Source organism: Hippocampus zosterae, chromosome 8 (genome assembly GCF_025434085.1).
Source record: "Hippocampus zosterae strain Florida chromosome 8, ASM2543408v3, whole genome shotgun sequence".
Taxonomy (NCBI): domain Eukaryota; kingdom Metazoa; phylum Chordata; class Actinopteri; order Syngnathiformes; family Syngnathidae; genus Hippocampus; species Hippocampus zosterae.
The window spans coordinates 7,250,696-7,272,150 of record NC_067458.1 but is presented as its reverse complement, the minus strand read 5'-3'; the positions used below and the strand labels follow the sequence as shown (position 1 = coordinate 7,272,150).

General features: G+C 43.0%; 3 protein-coding genes and 1 long non-coding RNA gene across 6 annotated transcripts; 2 read left to right on the top strand and 2 right to left on the bottom strand.

The window, feature by feature from the left end:
* The first annotated feature begins 474 nt into the window (after nucleotides 1-474).
* Nucleotides 475-3,991, top strand: pars2 (prolyl-tRNA synthetase 2, mitochondrial). 2 transcript variants are annotated; one of them, XM_052073449.1, is made up of 4 exons: nucleotides 475-757; nucleotides 988-1,323; nucleotides 1,960-2,200; nucleotides 2,836-3,991. In XM_052073449.1, the coding sequence occupies exons 2-4, from the start codon at nucleotides 995-997 to the stop codon at nucleotides 3,715-3,717; spliced, it is 1,452 nt and encodes a 483-aa protein (XP_051929409.1). In that variant the 5' UTR covers nucleotides 475-757; nucleotides 988-994; the 3' UTR covers nucleotides 3,718-3,991. The 2 variants fall into 2 exon arrangements, with proteins under 2 accessions (XP_051929409.1, XP_051929408.1); XM_052073448.1 differs by having other exon boundaries at nucleotides 475-779.
* A 132-nt stretch (nucleotides 3,992-4,123) lies between these two features.
* ttc4 (tetratricopeptide repeat domain 4) lies at nucleotides 4,124-14,768 on the top strand. The gene is made up of 10 exons (XM_052073465.1): nucleotides 4,124-4,439; nucleotides 4,874-4,991; nucleotides 5,101-5,262; nucleotides 5,348-5,425; nucleotides 7,341-7,465; nucleotides 11,431-11,517; nucleotides 11,627-11,868; nucleotides 11,968-12,052; nucleotides 12,498-12,580; nucleotides 14,328-14,768. Exons 1-10 carry the CDS (start codon nucleotides 4,335-4,337, stop codon nucleotides 14,425-14,427), a joined length of 1,185 nt encoding a protein of 394 aa, XP_051929425.1. The 5' UTR covers nucleotides 4,124-4,334; the 3' UTR covers nucleotides 14,428-14,768.
* Nucleotides 5,136-6,934, bottom strand: LOC127605764 (uncharacterized). Its single transcript, XR_007963660.1, has 2 exons — nucleotides 6,753-6,934; nucleotides 5,136-5,501 (listed from the first exon to the last, which is right to left on the bottom strand). It is a non-coding gene; the product is annotated as an uncharacterized LOC127605764 (long non-coding RNA).
* A 4,496-nt stretch (nucleotides 14,769-19,264) lies between the features above and the next one.
* On the bottom strand, nucleotides 19,265-21,201 carry LOC127605727 (cornifelin homolog B-like). 2 transcript variants are annotated; one of them, XM_052073513.1, is made up of 4 exons: nucleotides 21,044-21,201; nucleotides 20,163-20,267; nucleotides 19,884-20,071; nucleotides 19,265-19,801 (listed from the first exon to the last, which is right to left on the bottom strand). In XM_052073513.1, exons 2-4 carry the CDS (start codon nucleotides 20,230-20,232, stop codon nucleotides 19,607-19,609), a joined length of 453 nt encoding a protein of 150 aa, XP_051929473.1. In that variant the 5' UTR covers nucleotides 20,233-20,267; nucleotides 21,044-21,201; the 3' UTR covers nucleotides 19,265-19,606. The 2 variants fall into 2 exon arrangements, with proteins under 2 accessions (XP_051929473.1, XP_051929474.1); XM_052073514.1 differs by having other exon boundaries at nucleotides 21,023-21,044.
* Nucleotides 21,202-21,455: the final 254 nt, after the last annotated feature.

Sequence of the window (21,455 nt, the reverse complement as noted above, 5' to 3'; positions counted from 1 at the left end):
ATGAAAAGTATAATAGAACACAAAAGGAGACAGAAGCAATGCTAAGAAGAGATGAAAGGAAGATGGTATTACATAATACAAAGGAAAACTGGTGAGATGAGGAACGCAAGGGAAAATGGAATAGATGAAAGAATACTCTATCAAGACTGAAGTTTGGGCACACGGGGCTGAACAGCACACAATTTAGGATGGGAAAGCATGATATGGGTAACTAGATGTGGGGAATTTAAAAAGGGTTGAAATAATAAATGTGACTGAGAATAAAAACGCAATCCTCGTGGGGATAAACAGTTCGGATTATGGATGGATATTTTTTTTCTTATTCCTTTTATTAAAGAATTATTCACACTCCATGCCAGTAAGTTACTGTAATGCACTACACAGTATTTAAGTTGGTTGCGAGAAAAAAAAATACACCGAAGAGAAGGAGGCGGAGGCGGAGGCGGAGGCCAAGACACGATCTGCTTTACTCTTCCAAGGCGGTAGACGGCAGTATAGTGCGACAAGGCCACGCCTGGGGTGCCGTTTGACAGCAAGGTACCGAGAGCTTCTTGTTTTCAAAGCTCATTAAACAATTCGACACGCTCCGATTTCGGATGACTCGTTTATTGGAATGATTGCAGCTTTAGCGCTTCCAATGTGCATTTTGTTACTGTCGTTGGGGGCGGACCTACGTTGATTCCGTATGTTTTTCCACGCCTAGCTATTTAACCTCTGCTGCTCAGTCTGCAAGCCGAGCTACAGGACGAGCCAGGAAGTAAGAGGCACCTCTGTGGTCGGTGGGTCCGATCGACTGTCTTTCGCGTTTGACACTTTTACACCCGGTCTTCAGGGCTATTGTCTATTTTTAATACACGACAGTAATTATGTACTACCGAATGTCAGCATTTAAGTTTGCACATACATTCGTTTTCTGTTTGGTAATTAAAGTATTCTCGCACAAACATTACAATGACATCTCATCAATAATATGATTTTGTGAACTAGATCGAGCATGGAGCCTGTACTGCACCGGGTTCGGCACAAGGTCTTCTCGAGCCTCCATAGAGTAGGACTACTTTCCCGCAGGAGACATTCGGGCTTTGCTGAACCCGTTGCTGCGCCTGCATCCTCTCACAGCAGGCAAATGAAACCCCCACTCCTGGTCTCTCGTCTGTATCAGCCGTCAAACCTGCGTGACATGGGCCCAGACAATCGAATGCAAGGAGAACTTACCTGTAAGAGCCAGAGGCTCATGCAGCAGGCAGGACTCATTCATCCTTTCAATCCAGGGTGCTTCTATTACCTTCCTGCCACTGTGCGCGCCATGGAGAAACTGGTGAGGTGTACTTATGTGAACAGTGTTATAACCATATTACACTATATTAATCTGACTTCATTCTTGTATTTCGAGATAGGTGGCTAAAGCTCAATGAAGCCTTGAAGCTTTTCTTTAAAATGTGGGACTTGAGTGTTCCAGTTAAAACAACATTGGGGACCTCGAGTCATACAGTGAAGTCAAATGCAATCCATGCCCCTAAAGAGTGAAACAGTCACTCACTTTTACAGCAAGGGAAAAAAATGATTAATGTAACATTTCCCGAATTTGACTTGAAGTTTGCATAAACAAAAAAGAAGCTTTTTTTCTGATAAATATGCTGCACTTGTGTGCATCATAATTACAACAGGCGTATTTGTGAAGAACAAAAAAAGGACATGGCGTATTTCCACGTCCACCCATCTTCTAATTCCGCTTATCCTCACAAGGGTCACAGTTGCGCAGATAAGAAGTTGTTTGATGAGAAAAAAATGCTGTTTTTTATTTATTTGAACAAATAATTCATGTCCAGAATTATTAATACCATCCTCAATCCAGGGAAATGCAACGTTCAAATTGTTTAGTTGATTAGAAGGCTCACCTATGCTAAAAGTTAGCTAAAAGAGATGGCATTTGACAATTTCCTCTAACCACCAGGTGAGAGTGATCGACCAGGAAATGCAGCAGATAGGTGGGCAGAAATTGGACATGCCCGGTTTGTGCTCCGCTGATCTGTGGAAAATCAGTCAGCGTTGGGACTTGATGGGAAAGGAGCTGTTCCGACTGAAAGATCGCCATGGTGTCGACTACTGTTTGGGACCCACACATGAAGAGGCCGTGACCCATCTGGTGGCTCACCAGACCGCTCTGTCTTACAGGCAGCTGCCTCTACTCTTGTACCAGGTTAGTTTGGGCTTTTTGGAGGTCGGGGGGACTAGAGATGTCCTGATCCCGAGCATATGATCGGAAATCAGACCCAATCTTGTCAACTGGTTGGAATCGGGTTTGGACAGTTGTTGTGGGAGGCTAACTCAAAACAATGATCGTGTCAGGAGTGCAGAAATATGTTAACGTGGAGAAAGTGCAACAGTGTCGGTGCCAGCTTGCAAACATCTGATGAACAAATTCATAGACGTGTGAGTCGTGATTGGACGTTACCTGAGCCCTGAGAAACTGATCTCGATTTCAGTCAACAACAAGCGGCAAATAGCAGCCCCCTGAGATGGACAAAAACAGGTGGATTTTGCTGCTGAAGCCATGTTCTACATTCACAATATTAATCCAAATACAATGTTTAGTCTCGTGTAGCCGCATCGTACATATTTCCAGGTTATGCATGATGGCTGTGTCAGAACGTTAAAAGGGAGAATTGCAGCATCTTGAGAGTGCCTAAAAAGCTCATGGAAGAAATTGATCTAAGCGCCAAGAGTAGAATATGCCCCTAAGTCAACAAAGCATAGCACTGAAATGAGTTGATTAGATCGATCCAAAGTCAGTCATAATGAGCACCACCATTTTGTGCTTTTTGTCTTCAACAGATAACCCGCAAATTCCGAGATGAGCCAAAGCCGAGGTTTGGTCTTCTTCGAGGACGGGAGTTCTACATGAAGGACATGTACTCTTTTGATATCAGTGAGGAGGCCGCTTATGAGACCTATGAATCTGTGTGCCACGCGTACACTCGGGTCTTCGCGCGACTGGGCCTGCGTTGCGTGCAAGTGCAGGCTGACACGGGGAACATGGGTGGAAAACTCTCGCACGAGTTCCAGCTCCCAGCAGACATTGGTGAAGACAGGCTTCTGGTCTGCAGGAGTTGCTCCTTCTCTGCCAATGCAGAGACGATGCTGTCTGACAGAATTGACTGCCCACAGTGCAAAACTGGTACCCTTTCTGAGTCCAAGGGCATTGAGGTTGGCCACACCTTTTACCTGGGTAAAAGGTATTCTGACATGTTTAAGGCCGTATTCAGCAATGCTCAAAACAAGCAGAGTGTTGCAGAAATGGGCTGTTACGGCCTCGGAGTTACACGTATTCTCGCTGCAGCCATCGAGGTGATGTCAACAGATGAAAGTATCCGCTGGCCGGGTCTTCTCGCACCTTACCAGGTTTGTGTTTTGCCCCCCAAGAAGGGCAGCAAGGCAGATGAGGCAACAGGTTTAGCTGAAGATCTCGTTCACACATTAGGACAGACTGTCCCTCATCTTAGAGGTGAGATTGTTTTTGATGACCGCACCCAGATGACCATCGGCAAGAGGCTGAAGGATGCCAGCCGACTGGGCTACCCATATGTCGTTGTGATTGGACAGGGGGCGCTGGAGGACACACCCAGGTTTGAGGTGATCTGCCAGCTGACCGATGAGACAATGTTTTTAAGTAAGGAGGATTTATTTTGTCTTTTGGGAAAAGTGGAAATCGTGTGATTGAAATCAGGTCTGAGATGGTCCTCAGTTTTAAATGAATGAGCTGCATAAAAGTGTGGTGTGGAATGTGAATCAAATAAACAAGGATATTGTGGAGTGTTAATTAATGGCTGAGAACAACTGGAAATCGTGTACTAATGCTTTCTGTCTGCAAGACATGATAATGTATCTCTTGAACAGTATTATTCAGAATACGCTGGAATGCCAGTGGACCCAACCACTGTGACGAAAGGTGTTGCCATTCCCTTCCATAAAATAAATTTGATTTTTGTTTTATTCGCGCTTGTGTTTGTGTGTGTGCGCGCGTGCGTACTGTACGCTCTTGCGTAAGGTCTCACTGCAATTGGCCTTTTGCTTCCTTATTAGAAGGCTTACCACCGTATTTATTTCAATAACGCGTGAATGAGAAGTTGCTCGTGTGTCTGCTCTTGTGTGTTTGTTCGGATATCTACTTTGCGGCGGAACTTATGGCTCAAGGCTGTTTCCACACGGACAATTTAGCCAGTCGTGCCATCGTTTCACGTGCAGTCCAACAGTCGACTATCATTTCTCTTAATTTGAGTGTGAAGAAGTTTTGACCTGGGGAAAACGGCTCACCACAATAACCTTGACGATTCATGGCCCCTCCCGCTATACAAAATGACAGCGACGATGACGTTTTCGCGGAAGCGTTCAAGCGCCACAAATACAAAAATGCCTTCAACGAAGAAAATTGGGAAGAGGTAAAAACTTATTGAAGCTCTAAAAATGTATTGTGCAGCTTTGCTGACAAGGGGGAGTGGGGCATAGTCACCATTTTATGGTAGTTTTCTGTTTGTATGGGTCAAAATATCGAGCTTGTAGAGCAATTGTTTGCTTGTAAACATGGCAGCGATTTTGTGTTATGTTGATCTGTTTTTAATGCACGTCGAAACAATGCTGTTTGTCACACATGTATTTATGGCATCGAACTGTAGTTAATAATTACTGTGTGTGTGTGAGACACAGAGAGAGAAAGACAAATTGATAAAAATGATTTCTGTGATGCCTCCTTCACATTGTCTTCTCTGAGTGACATGCACATTCATTTCTAAAATATATGAACAACCAGCTCCATGTTTACACATTTGTAAAGAAAATGAAGTTCTGTACGTCTCTTTGCTCTGGTCTTATTTAGGAATTTGATAAAATACCCATGTTTATGAAAACTGTACCTGATGAGATCGACCCCAAAGAATATCCAGAGCTAGCTCATATCCAGGCAATCATCCACGATGAAGACAGGACCCCAGCAGGTAGGCGTACCGCAAATGCTATCTCTTTATTAATATGGGCGGTAATATGGCAACGTCTTATCTGTCCAACATTAATTAAGCAATACTGGTCATTTATCTCATTCTCCAGAAAAAGCACAAAGTTTAAAGGATGAGGGAAATGCATTCTTCAAGGAGAAGAACTACCAAAAAGCCATAGTGGCATACACAGCAGCTTTGAAAAATAAGTGTGGTGACCAAGACCTGGATACTGTTCTTCTCACCAATCGAGCAGCAGCGCACTTTCATCTCGGTACAACATTCTCCTTTAAACACCACAAAGAAATCAAATTCTTTCTGAATGATTACCTTTTTGGATGTCATCTGTTGACCTGCAGGCAACATGCGATCTTCACTGAATGATGCTGCAACTGCAAAAAAGATCACACCAGGCCATCTTAAAGCGTTGATTCGAGGTATGTTGTTCACTAATTAGGAAGGTGGCATAATTGTATCGCATGCCTTGTAGGGTTGCTCCCGTGCACATACAGACTAGGGATGTGAATCTCAGCACTGAGGACGATTCGATACACATCTCGATGCACTACCAGCGATGCGATACTTAAACGATACATGGAATTTTCTGGCGACACGATGCGATACGTTTCACCGTCTTCACGATGTGATACGACGCGATACACATTTAGTTCAAATCAATGCGATCCGATACGATACAGTGCAATTTGTTGTGATATTGTGTGTGCAATTAAATGTGATGCAAATACGCAAAGAAAAAAAGTTTAAAAAAAGATGGAATTCAGTATGGTATTGCAAAAAGTAGACCACTTTATTCCTTATAAACAGTAGAACGTGTAAAACAACTTAGTTAAGCCCTTTCGCAATTGGGTTTTGTGCAAAGAAAATGTAAACAATTTGGCACCTGAGACTCACAGCTGTTGCTGTAGTGTAAACACAAACAGACTACTCACTGAGTGTCTTATATGAAATATCCATCTCCATAGGACAGGAAAAAAAATACAATTGAAACAATGTGGCTGTCACAGCCTCAAAGCTGCTGTGTGTATTGTAGCGTACACAGACCACTCTCACTGAGTGTCAAAATGAAATGTCCAAAAGAGTCATTCATATATAGTTTTTCCTTGCGCGGTCACAGTGAGCTGCAAGGGGACCCCCAAAATAAGAGGCGATTTTTTTTTTCTGATCCTGACCTGGTTTGCCAAGAGTTTCTCCGGTGTCCAACGAGGAACTGGGCGGGGGAGGGAGCGGGAAACTTGTCGGTGATCTGGTACCATCGTTTTAAGTGGTCTGCATATTTGTGGTGCTGCTGTTGTATGGCTTCGTAGTGCGACTTTCTTTGCAAATTACGGAGCTTTTATCAATCTTTCCGTGTTTCCGTAGTATTTCCAAACATAAGATCTGAATGTTGCGGAAGCATTAAATACAGTAGTTTCCTCGCTGCTGCTTGCGTGAACTTCCATAGTGTTTTGCTAGTTGTGTACTGGACTGTATGTGACGCACGGCTACCGTCCGTATTCAACACAAAACGCAAAACAATGATGGTGCATTCATTGCGCCAAGGAAAGGGCAGATAGGTGACGTTTAACATGAATAAAACGGCGCTTGAATCGGATTTTACCGATACCCACCAATGCATCGTGATGAATCTCGATTTCACCCGTCAATCGCGTCGTACCCAGTGAATGAGCCGATGCACTCGCATCGCGCACGTGCGCATCGATGTATCGATTAATATCGATTATTTTCCACACCCTTAATTCAGACACAGCCCACCCCCCCAGTCAAATATTTGACAGTGATTAGCATGCATCTTCAAATAAAAATTTAATTTGCCGAAGTTGATGTACAGTGAGGGTCACCAATTCTGGTCCTCGGGCCCCTACCCTGCATGTTTTAGGTGTTTCTTCTCTCCAACACACCCGATTCAAATGATTAGGGTCGTTGTAAAGATTATAAAGATTGACCATTTGAATCTCATCCAAAACATGCAGGATAGAGGCCCTCGAGGTTTGGAGTTGGTGACCCCCTTATGGACACTATATCAACACTATTCTCACTTAAAAGTAAACTTTCATTCAATGTTAATAGCAAATATTGTTGTAACAATATTAATTATCATTTTGAGGCGGAAAATGTGGTCCGCTGACTTTTTTGCCCAGCCCAAATGCCTTTTGTGTATCAAATAGTGACATTATTGAAGTAGATTACATTCAATGTCATTCTAAACATGGTTATCAGTTTCATTTAATATAACCAAATTGAACCTTTTTACAAGCTAGATTGCGGTTATCCAGATTGTGATTTGTATGTATAATTAGATATGATTTTGTGTGCGTGTGTGTGTGTGTTCAGGTGCTCAGAGTTGCATGGAATTGCGTAACTTTGCTACAGCCATTCAGTGGTGTGAAGAAGGTCTTAAAGCTCATCCTACAGACAAGAAGTTACAGGACCTAAGAACAGCAGCAGACAAACACAAGGTAGCGTCACTCTAAAAAAAGCTTTTGACACAATAGATCACAGCATATTATTGAAAAAACTAGAAAGGTATGGCATTAGAGGTGTAGCCTATAAATGGATAAAAAGTTATTTAGAAAACAGATATCAGTACGTGCAACTCAACAATAAAAAAACGAATCAACTGAAAATCACTCACGGAGTTCCTCAGGGGTCAGTGCTTGGTCCAAAACTATTCATCTTATATATAAATGATATCTGCAAGGTCTCAAAACTATTTAAATGTGTCCTATTTGCTGATGATACAACTTTCTACTGTTCTGGAATAAATCTGAAACAGCTCCTGATAACCGTAGAAAACGAATTAAACAAATTAAAAAACTGGTTCGACAGAAATAAATTGTCACTTAACCTGAAAAAATCGAAGTTAATTGTTTTTGGCACAAGACCAATCAAACACCAAGCTAAAATTATGGTAAACTCAATTGAAATAGAAAGAGCGTATGAAACCAAGTTTCTCGGATTAGTAATAGACTCACAACTATGTTGGAAACCACATATCGATAACATAAAAAGAAAAATAGCCAAGACTGTAGGGATCCTCTACAAAACCAAGGAAGTGCTAAATAAGAGATCTTTGTACACATTATACACTTCATTATTATTACCATATATGACCTACTGTGTGGAAATATGGGGAAATGCCTGCAAAACAAACATACTCCCTATTCTCAAACTACAAAAAAAAGCAATTCGAATTATTAATAGATCAAAATATACGGAACCCACAAATCCACTATTTATCAAATATAATACGATGAAATTTTATGACCTGGTTGACTTTAAAATCGCCCAATTAATGTACAAAGCACACAATAACCTGCTCTGCCAAAACATTCAGAGGTTTTTTGAAATTCGAGTAAGCAATTATGAATTAAGAGGTTCCAACTTATTCAAAAAACTCAAAACAAGAACATCAAGCAAAGAAGTGTATCTAGCAAAGGTGTTAATCTGTGGAACAATCTCGAAACGTACCTAAAAATGAGTAAATCGCTTGCTGAGTTCAAAAACAAATTAAAAAAATAGTACAAACAACCAGGACACCCTAGGCCGCAGTTCGATGATCGACTTTGTAGTTGTATCATCGGATTTGCGGCCGCATGTTCTGGACACTCGGGTGAAGAGAGGGGCGGAGCTGTCAACTGATCACCACCTGGTGGTGAGTAGGCTCCGATGGTGGGGGAAGATGCCGGTCCGTCCTGGCAGACCCAAACGTATAGTGAGGGTTTGTTGGGAGCGTCTGGCGGAATCCCCTGTCAGAAGGAGTTTCAACTCCCACCTCCGACAGAGCTTTTCCCATGTTCCGGGGGAGACGGGGGACATTGAGTCCGAGTGGACCATGTTCCGTGCCTCTATTGTTGAGGCGGCCAATCTGAGTTGTGGCCGTAAGGTGGTTGGTGCCTGTCGTGGCGGCAATCCTCGTACTCGCTGGTGGACACCAGCAGTAAGGGATGCCGTCAAGCTGAAGAAGGAGTCCTATCGAGCCTTTATGGCCTGTGGGACCCCAGAGGCAGCTGACGGGTATCGACTGGCCAAGCGGACCGCGGCTTCGGTGGTCGCCGAGGCAAAAACCAGAGCGTGGGAAGAGTTCGGTGAGGCCATGGAAGCCGACTTCCGGACGGCTTCGAGGAAATTCTGGTCCACCATCCGACGTCTCAGGAGGGGGAAGCAGTGCACCACTAACACTGTGTACAGTGGGGATGGGGCGCTGCTGACTTCGACTCGGGACGTTGTGAACCGGTGGGCAGAGTACTTCGAAGACCTCCTCAACTCCACCAACACGCCTTCCTTTGAGGAAGCAGAGCCTGGGGACTCTGAGGTGGGCTCTCCTATCTCTGTGGTTGAAGTCACCGATGTGGTTAAAAAGCTCCTCGGTGGCAAGGCCCCAGGGGTGGATGAGATCCGCCCGGAGTTCCTCAAGGCTCTGGATGTTGTGGGGCTGTCCTGGTTGACACGCCTCTACAACATCGCGTGGTCAACAGGGAGAGTGCCTCTGGATTGGCAGACCGGGGTGGTAGTCCCTCTTTTTAAAAAGGGGGACCGGAGGGTGTGTTCCAACTACAGAGGGATCACACTCCTCAGCCTCCCTGGTAAGGTCTATTCAGGGGTGCTGGAGAGGAGGGTCCGTCAGGAAGTCGAGCCTCAGATTGAGGAGGAGCAATGTGGTTTTCGTCCCGGCCGTGGAACAGTGGACCAGCTCTACACCCTTAGCAGGGTCCTTGAGGGTATGTGGGAATTCGCCCAACCAGTCTACATGTGTTTTGTGGACTTGGAGAAGGCGTTTGACCGTGTCCCTCGGGGAGTTCTGTGGGGGGTGCTTCGTGGGTATGGCGTACCGAACCCCCTGATACGGGCTGTTCGGTCACTATACCACCGATGTCAGAGTTTGGTTCGCATTGCCGGCAGTAAGTCGGAACCGTTTCCAGTGGGGGTAGGACTCCGCCAAGGCTGCCCTTTGTCGCCGATTCTGTTCATAACCTTTATGGACAGAATTTCTAGGCGCAGCCGAAGCGTTGAGGGAGTCTGTTTTGGGGGCCTCAGTATTACATCCCTGCTTTTTGCAGATGATGTGGTGCTGTTGGCTCCTTCAAACGGGGCTCTACAACTCTCACTGGAGCGTTTCGCAGCCGAGTGTGAAGCGGTTGGGATGAAAATCAGCACCTCCAAATCTGAAACCATGGTCCTCAGTCGGAAAAGGGTGGATTGCCCCCTCCGGGTCGGGGAGGAGATATTACCCCAAGTGGAGGAGTTTAAGTATCTTGGGGTCTTGTTCACGAGTGAGGGCAGGAGGGAGCGAGAGATCGACAGGCGGATCGGTGCAGCGTCTGCTGTGATGCGGACGTTGTATCGGTCTGTCGTGGTAAAGAAGGAGCTGAGCCAAAGGGCGAAGCTCTCAATTTACCGGTCGATCTACGTCCCAACCCTCATCTATGGCCACGAGCTATGGGTCGTGACCGAAAGAACGAGATCCCGGATACAAGCGGCCGAAATGAGTTTTCTCCGCAGGGTGTCCGGGCTCTCCCTTAGAGATAAGGTGAGGAGCTCGGTCATCCGGGAGGGGCTCAGAGTCGAGCCGCTTCTCCTCCACATCGAGAGGAGCCAGATGAGGTGGCTTGGGCATCTGATTCGGATGCCTCCTGAGCGCCTCCCTGGTGAGGTGTTCCGGGCATGTCCCACCGGGAGGAGACCCCGAGGAAGACCCAGGACACGCTGGAGAGACTACGTCACCCAGCTGGCTTGGGAACGCCTCGGAATCCCCCGGGGAGAGCTGGAAGAAGTAGCTAGGGAGAGGGAAGTCTGGGCTTCCCTGCTAAAGCTGTTGCCCCCGCGACCCGGCCCCGGATAAGCGGTAGATGATGGATGGATGGATGGAGTACAAACAACCTACATCAATCAGAGTTAAAATGATAAATTCTAAACATTAAATATAATGATAAATCAGAACTAAGTTGATAAATAGAGAAAGGTATTGAAATATCCATTATGAATACAAGAGAAAATTGACACAAGAGTGCCAGGGTGAGGATGTATATAATCCCGATACAAACCAAAAGCTGTAAAAATATCACGGTTACGGGTAAAGTATGAGCCTTAATGGAGACTTCTTACTTTTTCTTTTCTGATTTATATAAAAATGATTTAGTAGATATAAACACATAACGGACTAGATACGTTTTTTACTTCATCCTACTCCCTTGAACATAATAACTGTGTTGAATGAAGACTGATTTCTTTCTTTTTACTTTTTTTATCTACCTTATTTTCTGTCAAATTATTACTGTATATGTTTTATGTTCAATAAACAAAACAAACAAACTCTTCCAGAAACATTAGTGTCCAGCCATCCATCAGTTTTCCATCCCACTTATCCTCGCTTGTGTCAATTTCAATCATGCATTGATTTGATTCGATTTGTTCTTTACCACAGAGGTCAGCAGAAAGAGATGCTCGAAAGGCCAAGGTCAACGAAAAGAAGTTAAATAACGAGAAAGAAGCTATTATGGCAGCGATAAAGGTCACAAAAAGACATTATGAAATATTTTGTGACAAAAAAATTGTCCTCAACAGGGATGAGCATGAAGGTTACTCTCAATCTTGTGTGTCGCATCATGTTTTTCTTGTAGGAGCGAGGAATCAAGCTCCTCCAGTCTGTGAAGCCTCGTCAGTCAGATTCAGATGCTGAGGATGACGACAAAGAGTCTTTGACTGCAATAGCCGAGCTGAGCCTGGATGGTCTCAGCTCACACAAGGCCACGGGAGCTCAGGTCTTCCTGGATGAGCAGCACAACCTGCATTGGCCTGTGCTCTTCCTCTATCCGGAGCATCAGCAGAGTGATTTCATCTCTGCTTTCTGTGAGAACAACAGGTACATCTCGTGGCGCGATGTTGAGAATAGTCAGTATATAAAAAAAAAAAAAGACAATGCTCAAATATGTTTTTTTTTTTTTTTTTTTTTTGGCATTAGTTTTTTAGATCACTTTGCTGTCATGTTTGGGGAAGAACTCCCACCTTGGGATGTGGACCGAAAATATCACCTGCAAAATTTGCAGGTTTGTTCTCTAATTCTTAATTCATTCAGTGCCAGACATTTCTTTACCCTACCATGTGAAAGAAAATTAAAAATACATAAAGACGTACCTCGGATTGAATGCCGGTATATTTAAAAACATCAAAAAATGTGCTTGGCATTAAATGAGCTTCAAAAAAGATTTTCCGTAAAATAACTTATAAATAGCAACCAAGCTTTGTCCAAAACAAATTACTACATAATACATTTTGTTTTAATGACTGCAGTTTCCATCTCGTAAAGTTACAGAATGACAGATTGTATTGGTGTTACAAACACAAGTAATTGTCATTGTATACTCCACGTTTGCCATCACTTTGACAATTGCTGTTTTCTAATACTTGCAAATAATCTACTGAGCCCTTAAAGAGTGACGCTCCAACTGTGTTTTATTTGATCAGTAACCACTTTCTCACTGTGTCCTGTAGCTGTTCTTTGAGGATAAGGAGAGGGAGGCGCTCTACAAAGTTGACCCAGAAACTTCACTCTTGAAAGTGTTGCAACACAAAAGGTAATTATGTCCAAATAGTTGAGAAGGGAAGGACAGCTTTCACAAGATACCGACTGTCAGAAACGGTTCGTCACTGGTGTCAGAGTTATTTTTAGAACCCAACTACAGGTTTTCTCTTCAATGTGCGCCACATCAGATATAAGCACTCTACCCTGTTTTGCCGGTCCATCCCCCGTCCTCTGTCCGCGACCTGGGTCCCTCCGTCCTTACTCATAATAGTACCATCCTCCGTGCCCGGCTTTCCTTGTCCTTTTCAAGCGCTTCCGTCTCCAGTCCGCCCTCCCTCCCATGATGCTGTGGGAGAGAGGCTAACGGCAACGGACCAGTCCGCCAGAACCCAGCCTTAAGGGGGAATCATGAAATGCATGGAGGGGAGGTGGGGGCAATTAATACTCGACCGACAGCACTTACTTTTCATCATATACTCACGTAGCACTGCCAATTCCATCTTCAATGGCGCCTTTTGCGTCAACTGCAAGCAGGTATTATCACAGACAACGTTTACCTTGCATATCCATACAAAAACGGCTTCTGGACTATGTTGACTCCACAGTCGTATTGGATGTGGCTAAGTGAAGCAAATTGAGAAGATGCTTCCGCCTTGGAGAAGTATCATCAAGCAAAAACTCACAGGATTAATACGGAATTATTTCCTGTAATTTTATGTCATTATCCGAGCTCCGTTTTACGATATTTGCCAAATGTATGGCTAATATTAAAACCACATATTATATGGCGGATGGGCTGACAAGTTGCTTCGACCCGGTTCAACAATTGTCTGCTACAGAACTGAGAAGAAAAGGGCAAATAATAATTATATTCAATTCAGATTTCCAAAGAGTTTGTGGCTCCCATGGAATCTTGTATAAAACCGTTCAAATGGCTCTTTAGTTGCTAACGCTGCGTAATACATCCCTCCTCACTTGCCGTACAGCTATGCACCTGGCCAGTCTCACGCATCACGTAGGAATCTGACGTCGACTAATGTGCAAAAACTGCGAACAAATGAAAATCGTTACACACTTTAATCGTTAAACAAACAGAATAATAATGGCATCACAAATATCAATTCCCATCCCTACCTAATTGCACTTCTCTTAAGGTCTTAGCTGCATTTCAATGGCTGTGTGGCCATAAATCAATGCCAATGAAAACGACTTCCGCATGTGCATGACGAAGACCTGCAGCAGGAAATAAATTCATAATTTGTGATGCTGTAATTATAATGTTCATCAGGCTTTCCTCATTCCGTAGGCGAGGTCTTCATCGCCTCTTAACCAGACAACAAGACATACTAAAAGATTTTGGCATACATACATATACATACAATACATAAAGGTCACCAGATTATAAAGCGGACTGTCAATTTGAGAAAATGAACGGATTTTAGGCTCGAAAAATGCTTGGTGCCCCAGAAGAGTGACGTATGTTTATATATATTTATTTTTGTATTTTATCGATTGTTTCAAAGTATTACTGCAACTCGGCACAGTTTTTGGTTCCATTTACAGCTAATAATTTTCAATTGTCTCCAGTATCAGCCGCAGCATAAATGTCAGCAATGCTAGTGCAAGATGAAAAATATTGTAAAAGTTGAATATACTCTCATTTTAATTGTCTTTATTAATTTGTGCATGTTTTAAAGAATTCAAAGTCGAAGAGGATATCATGCTGCCAGAATTCATCTGACAGCTTGTTTCGATTTGCTTTCCTTAAAGCTCTTGACAATGCACTCTCTGTCTTGCAGGTTTTTTGTCAAGGTTGGTACGCCCAGCTTCATCATTTTGGTGAATGGCTCATCATTCTGGAAACAGTTTTTAACAGGAAAGAAAATACGAGCATTGTGAGAATGCTGCCATTCAGTATGTACTTTGTATACAGGAATCCCTTGCTCTAACACGGTTCACCTTCCGCGGCTTCACTGTTTCACGGATTTTTTTTAGTGTAGTTTTTTCAATGCTTTTTTTGAAAACAGTGGATTGTGTTCTGCATCCTGATTGGCTAAGGGACTGACCAACGTGAACAGTCTCTGCACTTCGTCTCTGTACAACTTGTCAAATTTACCTTTGCAAAGTTTTGGTCTTTGCTTTCATTGTATCAGTGGTGGATGCTGTTCTGTGAAGAAGGGGAAGCTCAATTTCGGCCTACATCATAAAATGTGTCCGTTTATTTATACATGAATTCTACTCTCTATTCCTTTTCAAAAAAATGACCGTAAGATCGGTGATTGGCTTATTTTGCTGTCAATCAAAAAGAGATTCAGCCTCAGACAGATCATCCAATCATCATGCAGAAAATCTGAGCTTCCTGGCCAGCCTATAAACGTGGGCGGGACAAAATAAGCATTTATCCAATGACTCGTCTCGTTTCAATACATTGTGACAACCTACACTGAACTCTCTAGACGCCCAGCATCCGCGCAGTCGACGCTCAGCGTCCACACAGTTTAAAGCACAGTGAAGCTGCGGAAATGAATGAGAAGAGAGTCGCTTCGTAACCAGTAATAAGAAGCTGATTCAGAACAAAAGTTGAGTGCGTTGTAGCGCATATTTAGTCAATGACATGGCCACACAATTGAACGTACACACATATAATTGATCACGTACTTTTTGACATTTTAGGGGAAGCTGAACTTCCCTTGCAGTCTTAGAGCAATCGCCTCTGCATTGTATATACTGTATACATAGATCGGTATTGTATAATAACTGTAAAAAATAAAGCTGACTATCAAGTACCAAGTACAACTTTATTGTCACATCCAGCACATTTGAAATTTTGTCCTTCTCACTTTTCTTTTTTTAAAATTAAATCCTACTTCACGGATTTCACTTATCATTGGTTCTTTTTGGAATGTAACCCCAGCAATAAACGAGGGATTACTGTATTACCATATTTTCCGGATTATAAACCGCGAATGAATTTTTACTGACAAGCTTCGAATCGCCAGTGGATTTATCTACGGTCTCATCACATCTGACCAATAATATTACCCAACACATCATAGTGGACCAATGAAACTGAGTCCGCCCTCCTACTGAATATTCAGCAGCCACTTGCGTAAGCTGTGCAGGAGCGAATACAGAGAATAGAGTAGAGCGAAAATCAGCATCTTGAGTTGAGTCTAATGAGCATTGAGGACAAGTGCCACCCCCCGTCTCTCTGTTGTTTGTTTGGTGACCGACACAACTCAACTGTATTTATAGAGCACTTTAAAACAGCCATCCCTGTATACAAAGTGCTGTACATGGAGCAACTATCATATATACAAGAATAAAGCAATAAATCAGTAAAGGGGGCGAGACTGTTGAAAGCACCAACCAGTAAAACTCAGACACTAACCATCGCTGGCAACAGGGATAGCAAGTCTAGCCATGGATCGACATTCCCTCCTGGATTTAAGTCCCTGCGTCTCCCCAACACGCAACAAACTCGTTTCCAAAGCTGCGTGGTGAAGTTCGTTGGGTAGTTTGCCTTGTGTGTGATGAGAGACTGAGAATGTCATTGTGATGCTCACTGAGCAACCATCTGCGTTTGGCATTGTTGTGGGAAGAAATAAGTGTGTACGGGTGGTTAAGGTAAAAATAGAGGTTTGAAAAAATCTGTGTGACGCCTTTCTTTTGAAATATCCCTTGTTATAATGTGGAGACCTGAAATTCCGGTATAGTAGAAAATGTTCTCACAAGCCCAAAGACAATTCGTCGAAAGAAAATTGACTCTCTTGTGGAAATCGGTTCAAAAGCAAGCAAATGTACAGCCAGGATCAACAACCTTTTTGAAACTGAGAATCACTTCATCCATCCTGATTGAAAGGGTGAACACTTTGATGCACGCTCCTGAAATTGTTTCAAATTTGTCTGAATTGTAAAGGGTGGCCCACTTAAAAGTAGCCCGGATTTTTTTTTAAATTAAAATATTTTTTTAATTTTTTTCAAAACATGTATTTAATTACGTGAATGTTACAAGTGACCCAAGTCTTTCCAAAACCTGTTTTTATTACTTACAGGTTACAAGAGATGCTGGAAGTGTTCCAAAACTGCTCCGGTTATACACGTTGGCGCTGAGCCAATTTTTGTTTGTTTTAGATTATACACGAACAGTAGTGCTCCTACCTTCTCCGGGTGCGTACCATACCTCAAGAAAATGGTGTTTTCCTTGCAGCAGAGAATAGTGATTGTGGAAGGCTATGTGCGAACCGGATCAATTAAGAAAACACAAGAGGCCTTCACTCGCGAGTACCCACAAACAAAACCACCGGCTAAACGTTGTGTTCAGAGCCTGGTTAAGAAATGGCGAGACACTGGCTCTCTCGCAAACGTGAAGAAGCAGAGACCTAAATTAGTCCGGACGCCCGAAGTTGTCAGTGATGTTCAGCAGCGAATTACAAATAGCCCTCACAAGTCAACTCGGAGACTATCCCAGCAAGTTGGTGTATCACGAACGACATGTCAGCGTGTACTGAATTCTCTGAAACTGAAACCATACCGAATTTCATGTGTTCAGGAACTAAAGCAGCCCGATAAAGCTAAACGCATTAATTACTGTACATGGTTGCTGACTACCATTGCAGACGGACTTTTGGACCCACTGCTATACTTTATGTCGGACGAAGCATGGTTTCACTTATCAGGATACGTAAATTCCCAGAATACGCGGTACTGGTCTTCTGTGAATCCCCACATGACACGCGAAAAACCACTACATGACCAGAAAATCGGTGTTTGGTGTGCAGTTTCAGGAACACGGATAGTGGGCCCATTTTTCTTTGAATCAACAGTGAATACCGATGTTTATCTGGGCATCTTGGAACAGTTTTACGAGCAACTAACACCACAAGAAAGAATGTACTCCTTCTTCCAACAAGATGGTGCAACATGTCACACGTCCCACATGTCACTGGCATCCATTCATGAAGTCTTTACGGAAGAGCGAACTGTGAGCAAGGGGTTATGGCCACCACGGTCTCCGGACCTGACCTCATGCGATTTTTATCTATGGGGGAATTTAAAAGAAAAGGTGTACGCAAATAATCCTCATACCCTGAACGAACTCAAACAGAACATCACCAACACTATCCGAAGCATCACCTTAGCAGAGCTGCAGTCAGTATCAGCCAACATCCTGTGCCGTGCTCAAAAATGTATAGATGTCAATGGGGGACACTTCCAGCATCTCTTGTAACCAGTAAGTAATAAAAACAGGTTTTGGGAAGACTTGGGTCACTTGTAACATTCACGTAATTAAATACATGTTTTGAAAAAAATTAAAAAAATATTTTAATTTAAAAAAAAATCCGGGCTACTTTTAAGTGGGCCACCCTGTATATGATTAATAATGATATTCCGCAATGTGTAACAGTGATCATGTTAATGATTTCTCAATAATTATTAAGGTTCAACCTGCTGGTAAAATGACAAATTTGAAACACATTTCTGAAAGTGCATTTCGAATTGTATTTTTGGGGTCACGTCTACAACAACAATCCCAGGAAATTGCAACGTCCCTTCACTGGCGACTTAATTTTTGAACAATCTCTCAGGCTACTGATGTAGTCCTTGGGTGCTCCCCCGGTGTCCGCTAACACTATGTAGCTGACTGAGGATCTACATTATGATCGCCAGGAGGGAGCTGCAAATAGCTCTTTAACGTGTTTTCGCTTGAGCAAAGTATCTACAACTAAAAGCACAAGCAGGATGACGGGGTCAACCACTTACATCGTCAACCTGTATGCAGCTGGATCAAGAAGTATTTATAGCATGACATGCTTTAGAAAGGGATTTGAAATCAAACAGGGTGTGACTGGAGTCGACTCAGTTTTAATTTTCCAAATATAGAACATTCGCTCTTTCGAAATACTGTCGTAGCATTATTTTCAGGATAGCCCATTTTTCAATGGTTCGGCAGTAATGTAAATGAAATCAGTTACATTTTTAACGTTTGCTTCAAGTCAATTCCGGCCAAGCAGTCGCCTACCGATACTGCACTCCATTGGGCTGCGATCAGGCCACTGTCCTGGCTGTTGAAAAATATTAGCGCGATAGTTATAATTCATTTGTTATAATTACCGGTAGTCCAGATTTACATAAAAAATAATATGAATCACAAGTGAATGGAACATTAGGGACCGCCTCATACGGTTCTGTGCAGACAGCACTTCACGGGCTGAGTCCAAGCCAAAGGTCTCGTCGAAATCAGTCAAATGCAAAGTAAGGCAACATCAGGCTAGCAAGAAAGAAACCTTTAGCGTAGGCGTGGTCATTGTTACACTGACACTATACTAAATTAAGAAACGTGTTGCTCCAGGTTATTACTTGGTGTGGTGAGGTTTTTTCTTCCCTCAGGCTCAAGCCATGTTCCCTTTCGAGGGTCTCTTTCTTTGTTTTCCTCCCCTGCCCTCTTGTTTGTCTTGAACATTTAAGTTCTCCGGGCGCAAAACAGCAAACCGCCGGTCTTCCTCTTCTGTCTCTCTTTGTTGATCATTGTTTTGGTTTCTGTTTCTTTGGATGGGGTGTGACTGGGAAGGTAAATTCCTTGTGTTTTAAATACTTGGCCAATAAATCTGATTCTGAGTCTGATCAATTGCTGTGGTCCTTTAATGATTTGGTTCTTTATTCCGTCATACAGGCCTGATGTCTGACAGTATCTAAGATCGGGTTATTTAGTGACACGTTAGTATTTTTTACAATTCAATGCATCTTTATTTATGTCGTGCTTTCACAACACCTGCAGTCGCAACAAAGTACTTTTTACAGAACCTTTAACATATTTTGAAACAAAAAAAAAACAATAATAGAACAGAATACACCATGTAAAACATTGTCAATATAACCCTAACAACTATTCCTGCATGCGCCTTGTTGGAAGCGTTGTCAAATATGAAAATGAATCTCTGACAGGGATTGTTATAGTATCAATTGGTGTAATCAAAGTCATGATGATCATTAAACAAGTGAGAAGAAACACGGATCAAGTCCAGACTTACCGCAGATAAAAAAGTCTACCTCTCATCATAGCTGCATATGATATGTCCTAGTAGTGAGGAACATAAGGAGGTGGTTGGTTTGGGTTCATGATCACGACAGGTGGAGGCTGCGAGACAACAGTTTGGTTGAAGACATTAATGACAGTTGGATTTTTTCTTCGGTATTTCAGCTCACGGTGCATCTGACACCAGCTGCACCACGCGCAGAAACAGCTCGTGGCAACGTCCTTACAGAGGGAGCCCTAGGAAAAAGGGACAGAATGAATCTGAAAGTTGGGAATATCTGTACTTTTCACAAATGGCTTCCAGCTTCAGCCACCTTACCTTGATACCGTATTTGGCTCGCATGTTTGCTCTCAGAGCCAAGACGGCGGGCGGCGCAAACAGAGGGAGCTCACAAATGACACACACGGCAGGGCTGATGATGTCATACAACGGGAGACATCGGTTCTCTCCATATCTTGCTGCGACTGTGCATGCTAAGCAAGGGCAGCACCAGTAACCGTAGCAGCCTGAGCAAAAACAAAACCGAAGATATCATCATCGAGAAACCCGTCGTATGACTTGGTGGTCTGATGCTGTTTTCGCTACCACATGACTTACAAGTACTGGCGCTTTCACAGCAGTCAAAGAGGTCAGTATTCCAGTCGATGAGAGCTTCTTGGGAGGCCATCACTGTTTGGAGAACTTGAGCACCAACACTGAAGCCTTACAGAAAAACCCCCCCAAAAAAACATATAATAATAACAATAATAATTCACAGCTTGACAGACGAGAAGGACAACAATATTCCTCAAGAGTCATTGAGTGCATTCAACTGAGTGTGAATTTGGGCGATTAGGTGGCATGCAGTTCAGGGTGTCCCCTGGCTTCTGCCCGAAGACAGTCGGGATAGGCTCCAACACGCGCGTGACCCTCATGAGGATAAGCCGATCGGGAGATGGATTTATGTTTCTGTTTCCACTGAAAAAGGCGGCTCTTCAAACAAAGTGTCCATTGAAAATGGAAAACACTTCTTTCAACCTGATGTGTAATACACTTGATAGAATGCAGGCTACCGGTACTTAAAAATAAAAGCAACGTGAGCCGTTTTACATTCAGGTATTCAAATAAAATGCATTCATTAGTCATTCTGGTTTGAGGGTCATTTCCAAACAGGGCAATGACTCAACTGAGCGCTTTAAAAGCAACCTCAGCCGCATCCAAAGTGCTGTACATAAAGTCACCACCAGACATATAAAAACAGATAGTTGAAACAGTAGATGAATAACATTAAAACAGTGCCGAGTCTCATGCTGAGTCAAAAGCCAAAGAATAAAAACAACGACCAATAGCTGGCATGAACTGTGCTAAATTTCTGACAACGGCTGTAACTCAATGTTAAAATTGGAGCTTGAAAAACATGAGCAAATCATTTCTCGTGTATTTTTAGTTATTTTTACTGTTATTTTTTTTCATCACACGTGTAATTGCGTCATTGTTACCTGACGAAGATTAATGTTGTCTTGGTGCAGGTGCAGTGAATGAAGTGATCCAAGTAGTGTCTCCTTGAGTAAGGTAGGACTGCTTTGCTGAAAAATGCTGCCAAACTTGAATGCGTTCAGGGAAATGAAAGTAAAAATAAAGGTGTCTAAACTTTTTTTCACCCGAGATCTACTTTTCAAGTTGCCAACTGCCTGTGTTCGACCAGTTCAGCATCATCATGGCAAAACCACACTTTTTTTCCAGCCTGCAGTAACTAACTAACCGCGACACATTTTTTCATGTCATACGACTCACACGTGCAAACACGCGCGATACATGATGAGCAACAGGCAGACATGAATGAAATAAAAAATAAATAAACCCGATACAAGCCCGGTACTGTCAATCTCCGAGTTTGAAAAATAGGAAATC